The sequence below is a fragment of the Rhinolophus sinicus genome, chromosome 16 (assembly GCF_057876585.1).
Source record: "Rhinolophus sinicus isolate RSI-liver-muscle chromosome 16, RSI-T2T, whole genome shotgun sequence".
NCBI classification, from domain to species: domain Eukaryota; kingdom Metazoa; phylum Chordata; class Mammalia; order Chiroptera; family Rhinolophidae; genus Rhinolophus; species Rhinolophus sinicus.
In genome coordinates this window covers 151,853,389-151,860,000 of record NC_142516.1, presented here as the reverse complement: position 1 = coordinate 151,860,000, position 6,612 = coordinate 151,853,389, and the positions used below count along the sequence as shown (strand labels likewise).

The 6,612-nt window shown below is 48.7% G+C and overlaps 2 protein-coding genes across 2 annotated transcripts; one reads left to right on the top strand and one right to left on the bottom strand.

Moving 5' to 3' along the window:
* Nucleotides 1-1,805: 1,805 nt before the first annotated feature.
* On the bottom strand, nucleotides 1,806-3,440 carry SOX21 (SRY-box transcription factor 21). The gene has a single exon (XM_019737190.3). It carries the CDS (start codon nucleotides 2,772-2,774, stop codon nucleotides 1,944-1,946), a length of 831 nt encoding a protein of 276 aa, XP_019592749.1. The 5' UTR covers nucleotides 2,775-3,440; the 3' UTR covers nucleotides 1,806-1,943.
* A 137-nt stretch (nucleotides 3,441-3,577) lies between these two features.
* LOC148755123 (uncharacterized) lies at nucleotides 3,578-6,245 on the top strand. Its single transcript, XM_088792853.1, has 2 exons — nucleotides 3,578-4,130; nucleotides 4,365-6,245. The coding sequence occupies exons 1-2, from the start codon at nucleotides 3,600-3,602 to the stop codon at nucleotides 4,368-4,370; spliced, it is 537 nt and encodes a 178-aa protein (XP_088648979.1). The 5' UTR covers nucleotides 3,578-3,599; the 3' UTR covers nucleotides 4,371-6,245.
* The last annotated feature ends 367 nt before the right edge of the window (nucleotides 6,246-6,612 follow it).

Below are 6,612 nucleotides of genomic sequence, written 5' to 3'. Positions count from 1 at the left end.
GCAACTTTCCCCTCTTAAAATGTTACTGGAAACTAGTGAAATGCTTTGAACGGTCTGGATGTTTTCAATGAGCTCTGTTCTACTGGTTCATGAATGCCTTTTTTTCCCCAAGATAATACAACTACTTGGGTTTTTTTTTATCTTCTTTCCTATTCACGATTAAAAAATGTGATAAATCAGGTTTTTGGCTCTGAATAACAATGGCTTGATTTAGATTTCCTAGTAAATCTATTCAAAAGTGAAACAAAGGCTGCCTTTGGAGGATACCTTACACTTCACCTGGACCAGGCACGTAAGGGCAATTCAGATAAAAATCTTGTTAGGAACTCAACAAGAAATAGAGGATTTTCTCTTTTCCCTGGTTCAGGCTTTATTTAACTCTTTGTTCAAAAAAAATGAACAGAGTGATAGTCGGATTCTAATTTACAGATATAGTTTAGACGTCTAATATTAAATTAGAAGATCACACAAGAAAACCATTTACACATGAAGGTTAAAACCAATACTTAAACTTTTTAAAACTTTATATTACATAAAGCCAAAAGGAAACTAAATACATGTTAGCCAACTTCATTCACAAACATTAGTCAAAATATATACATTTAAAAAAGAAACAAAAAAGCCATAATTGAGGAAGGTTCTTTCCTCTAAAATGTGTTTTATCGTAATTTGCAAATCAATTGCAGATGATCTAAAAAATAAGCTAATTAGGGAGGGAACTCCAAAACACATTTAAACGGTTCAAGTTGTGGAGAAATGCTAGCTGAAAACGAGAGACATCTGTCAAAACAATTCTGTGGGTTTTTTTTTTTCAGTTTTGCTAAATAATAAATATATAATTACCACTCAGACAAAAAAGTCTGATTTAATCTAAGATAAAATTGCGATTCTGAAACAGTCCCGCAATTTTTAGAAGTTAACTTGGACATGTGCTAAAATGCTTTAGAGTCTAAAACTGACTCAAATTTAGGACAACGTAAATAACACATTCTCAGACTCAATGTTTTCACGGACATATACACATTTACAATCTTAAGGTGAATGCAGCCATAAGGGGAAAATAGGAACAGGGCCTTAGCATTTTCTGTAAACTGTGTCAGAAATCCAAGCCAGTGGACTCAGGGTGACTTCTAGCAGTTTTGGGTTTTGTTTTTTTTTAGGGAGAAAATCCAACTGACAACTTTTCATCTTGCACATATTTCTTGTTTGCATTCCTTACTCTTGAGAAAGAGCTCTTGCTCTGATTTGCATATGGCATGATAAACAAAAGAAATCGTCATCATCTCACATACAAAAGGCCAGATTCGAGCAGGTCACTGGTCAAGAATGGATCCAGTCTGGGGGTTCTGCTTGAAAGAACAGAGATTTGCAAAGTTCAAATAGTACAAATAGGGAGCAAGTTTGCTCAGAGCCATCCTGCTCCGAGAAACTAATGACACAGATCAACTTTTCCCCTGTGCCAGCCATTTCAGACCTAACTTTTGAACAGAGTGCATGCAACACAGACCAGGAGAAAAAAAAAAAAAAGGAGAGAGGGAATGAGAAACAAAAACAAAACCGACAATAAACTTCCAACAAACAAAACAGCAGAACCCAACATGTCAAAAAATTACTCCTCCACCTCAGTGGGCCAAAACGCAACAGGTTCCGAAGTGCAAAACAAACACCAACTGCTGCAGGATACAACTGCCCTCTTTAAAGCTGGCTGCCGAAGTGCAGGTCTGAAATGATCCTGTGAATTCACACGCACACTCTCCCGCGCACTCGCGCGCTTGGCCACTCGCGCCCCGACTGGCATCTCTGCCTCTGCCTGATACCTATACATCTTATGTATATACAAACCGGGGCCCCGTCGCGGGAGGGCGTACGCGGAGGCCGCAGACCTCGTACCTATACATATGTACACGTGTGCACACTGGTCCTCGCAAGGCGGCCCCGCGGGGTCATAGAGCGGCGGCGTAAGCCGCGGGGTAGGGGTCCAGTTGCGGCTTGCCCATGCCCGGCAGCAGGATATAGGCGAGTGGCGGCTGCAGCCCGGGGCTGGGCCACGCGCTGCAGTTGCACGGAATCATGTAGCCCGGGTTGCCCGGGCTGGGGTGCGAGTGCGTGTGCCCCCCGGCGGCAGCGGCGGCCGCTGCAGCCGCTGCAGCCGCACCGTGGAAGGCGCCCGCGCCCGCGGTCGGGTACCCCAGCGACGACGCGTATGGGAGGCCGGACGACGACGAGGAGATCTCTGCCATCTTGGAGCCCAGGTCAAGCAGAGAGTAGGGGCTGCCGGCTGCGGCAGCGGCTGCTGCTGCTGCGGCGGCGGCGGCCGACTGCGGGAAGAAAACGCGCGCGGCGGCGGCGGCGGCGGCAGCGGCCGCCTTCTCGGGGTTGGCGAGCAGCGACTCCGGCACCAGGCCGCCGCCCGCGCCCGCGTGCAGCCCGGCGCCCGCCTTGAGCGCCGGATGCTCGGCGTCGGCCACGCCGCCCAGGCCGTAGGGCACCGGGAAGGCGAACTTGTCCTTCTTCAGCAGCGTCTTGGGCTTGCGCCGCGGCCGGTACTTGTAGTCGGGGTGCTCCTTCATGTGCATGGCGCGCAGGCGCTTCGCCTCGTCGATGAACGGCCGCTTCTCCGACTCAGTGAGCAGCTTCCACTCCGCGCCCAAGCGCTTGCTGATCTCCGAGTTGTGCATCTTGGGGTTTTCCTGGGCCATCTTGCGCCGTTGAGCCCGCGACCATACCATGAAAGCGTTCATGGGCCGCTTGACGTGGTCCACCGGCTTGGACATGTTCTCGCCGTGCCGCGGCTGCAGTCCGCCGCCGCCCGGGCCGTCGCCCTCGGTCCGGAGGAAATCAATGTTGGCTGTCCGCGGGGACCCGTTCGGCCCGCCGGCTCTCGCTGTGCCCCACTTCGCGCTCCGGCGTCGCTCCCGCTCGGGAGGAGGGGGCCGGGGGACCAGCCCAGGTCCGCGCCGCGCCCCGGGCCGCCCTGATCTTTCTGGCCGAGCGCTTGGGAAAATCCTCTCCAGAACACGGTAACTTCTAGGGGGTGCCCTCACCCCACGGTAGCAGTTTGCCCTTTTCTTTCTTTTTGTCTTTTCTCTCCGATGGCTTTTGCTTGCGAACTCCCTGCAGGTAGTCGCTACCCGGCAGAGCGCTCGTTCTCCTCGGTCTTTTAACTGCACAGCAGCGCGGAAAGTTGCGTCGCGGAGTCTCCACCAAGTTGATTCCAGGCGCCCGCCGCCGCGTGCTGCCAAGTGCCAAAGGGGGCTCTCGGCGGCAGGAGTGTTTGGGTTCTCGGTGACTTTCTCATTTGACAGTAGCAGATGGGGATGAGGGAGAGAGGGAGGTGGCCCCAGAGGAGGAAGAGGAGGGGGAAGTGGAGGAGGGTCCGGACGCACCACCGGAACGCAGAGCACAGCAATGGGTATCAATACAAATACAGCAGCACCAGCCGGTCTTCCTGACTCGGGGCAGGGTGCGCTGATGGAAATCCCAATCGGCTGGGTTTTGGGGGTGGGGCGGGGAGCTTTCCGCGCCCCCAGCACCTGCCTCGAGGGTCTTCCTCTCCAGCTGACGATTCGGGAAGGATGTTGGATGAGGCTTGATCAACCATGGGGTCGCAGGGCCTCAGAGGAAATTCTCCAGGCTCTCCGAGGCGCCGCGTCTCGCCGTCCCCTGGGCCATGCCAGCTCCGCTCGCTCCTAGCCACTGCAGGCGCGCCCACTCCAGCTGCCCGAGCGCACCGAACGTGGAGGGCGGCGCTGCCTCTGCGTGGCGCGGACCGGCCGCGTCCCCTCCTTGCTCTTCTTGGCCGCCGCCCGGCACTTGCAACTAACTTCGCCCAAGTTTCCTGCACCACCGCCGCCGCGCCCCTGTCGGCGCTTTTGCTTCGCAGCGTGCGCCCGCCTGTGCGCCGAGCCGAGGGCCCCTCTCTCCTGGGTTCTCCCGCCAGAACCCAGCAGGTGCGGAGGCGGAGGGGCTGGAGGAGGGGATTTAAGGAAACCGCGCAGTCACCTCAGTTCGCAGGTCCGCGCTGCGGCTGCTTCCGCTTCCCCGACTCCCGCAGCACAGTGGGCCCCTTCGCGGCCCAGACCGCCACTCTGCAGCTCCTGACTCGGCGGGAGCCCTGTGCACGGTCTCAGGTGAGTGTAGCTACCTGCGTGTGCACAAGCCTGCAGCCGGCGATGGGTGTGCATGTCCAGCCGCGGTTGAGAGTGTATATCTGGGGGCATGCGGAGGAGGTGGAGCCCAGGACTCCAGGAGGGAGGAGGGACCAGAGAAGCCTCCTCCCGCTCCCACACCCTTAGGACCTCGAATTAAACAGGATCCCCACCGCCCCCCTCCATACTCCTCCTCCTCTTTTCTCTTGAGAGCAGGTTTAGGCTAGTGGAGATCATGGAGCGCGTCGCGGAGTCTGCGCACTGCTTCGCGTTGGCAACCTCGGTGTCTTCCGGGCTACCCTGGCCGGCCGGAGCTGCTCTGCTGGTGGCTCTGGGATCCTCTGCCTGAAGGAAGGAAGCGCGCCAGGGAGAGAACCTCGCGAACTACGGAGGAAGAGGGGACGCACCCTAGAAAATGTTGGAGACTTTTCTTTGTAAGAAAGGGCTTATTTTCCTTGGAGGTCCAGATGCTACTTGCAACAGATGCTTCCCGCATTTTCTTGCACTGGTGATGCACCCAGTTAGAGGTAGTGGAGTGAAAAAAAGCTGAGGACGGACTGACTGAGCGTCCTCTTGGCAACCCTTTCGAAAAGGAGCTAGCCCAGGCTGACAGTAGGCATCCTTGGCTGACTATTCCGCTCTTTAAAATTTGTTTTGTTTCTTTTCTGGTCGTCAGAGCCATCTATATGCTGATCTCTTGAGGGTACAGTTAACTTACAGTATCTCAAATAATGAGAGGATGGTGTTCAAAACGAATAAGAAGAGTGAAATGTTTCTCTGAAAGAAAAAAGTGAACTATACCAATCATGCCATACTGGAATATTTCAGTGTTAAGCACAATTTTCTTTAGTAAGAACAGGTTGTTGTTTTTTATAATTGAAATGATGCAAACATCAAACAGCATGATTTTGTTTGCACATTTTTCTCACTTCTTGGTGTGCTGCAGCATACTTATAACATGATCCAGTCTGGAGGTTTTATTCACAAGTTGGCCTGCCCTGCAGGGACGACTTGCTTGCCTTCTTTCTTTGGGAGTTTAGATTTGACCTAGCCATGTGGTGTGTGTGCAAATAGGACGTGCTATAAGCAGTTAACTCTTTAAATCTTCCCTGCTATGTGTGTTTCTCTCTCTCTCTCTCTCTCTCTCTCTCTCTCTCTCTCTCTCTCTCTCTCACACACACACACACAAGCATTGATTGTAGTTATGAACTTAAAAACTGTTTTAGGTCATCAGATTTATTTAAAAGTTAGGCTTGTTTTATTGCTCATTGCAATACAAATTAGTGATTGTTGCTTTAATTTTAGTTGCTGTGATAACGTATAGAAATGTAAATCAGCAGTGAGTCTATTTTTCTTAAGATAGCATCTTTACAAATGTTTACTTTGTATCAGTTATGCCCTTGGATTGCTAAAACAATTGGACTGACTTCTTAGAACGATATTTCTTTTCAGGCTCTATAAAGGCACTGTCATTAACAGACTCTGGGTGGAGAAACATTAAAACACTAGCAAGTGTAATTACGTAGACTAGAATATTAAATATACTGTTTTGTGATGATAAATTACAAAATTATCATTCCTGAGCTTTTAACCTACTAACGTGTATAATAGGTCTGAGACAAAAATATTATACACTGTCATACAAAGAACATACATGTATGGGGGAGCAAGATATGAAAAACTAAAAATTGTCAATAAAGTTGAATCTAATTATAAAAATTATCTTGACATATAAAAAAGGACAAGGATTGAGAAAGATATTTTATATTGATTGGTTAAATTATACTCTTTTCAAATTTAAGTTTAAAACTCTATTGCAGTAAATTAATACCATGGAAAGAAATGTTTGTGTGTGGGATTGAAATGTACGCTTATATATGCAATATAGTATGACAAATAAAATACATAAGCTTCCTTGGATATAGCTTTATAAATTGTGCAATAAATATCACCTGTTTAGTGATAGTAAATAAACAAAATTTGGAAGTTCTTAAGTCCAAGAATGTTAAACTGTGCAAAACAAAGGTGCTTTCCATACCTAAAAAGAAAGTGGCTGTTTGTCTATTCACCAAATAAAATTTTACATATTTCAAAATAGCAGAGATTTGGTTTTTGATTTCACTTTTTAGGGGATCAATATTTTAGGCCTACAAGAGGAGGTAAGGCCCTTACAATAAGCTGTGCGTGTGAAAGGAAGGCAGTGGGTACTGCTGTTTTTAACTATCACATCTCTTGCCTGAATCTGGTTGAATTTTTCACAAAGTAAGTTTTCTTGCCATTCTCCCTCTTCTGTGCCAAAATGTAAAGTCAGTTTTAATTTTCACAGATTTTATGTTTTACTTGATAGAATGTTATATTTTCATTCTTGGGTATTTTTTACCTAAAAATGAAAAATACCAAGATATAGAAAACAGTGTGTGGTGTGTGTAAAGAATGAAGGAAAATAAATTGAAAAAGAATTGTA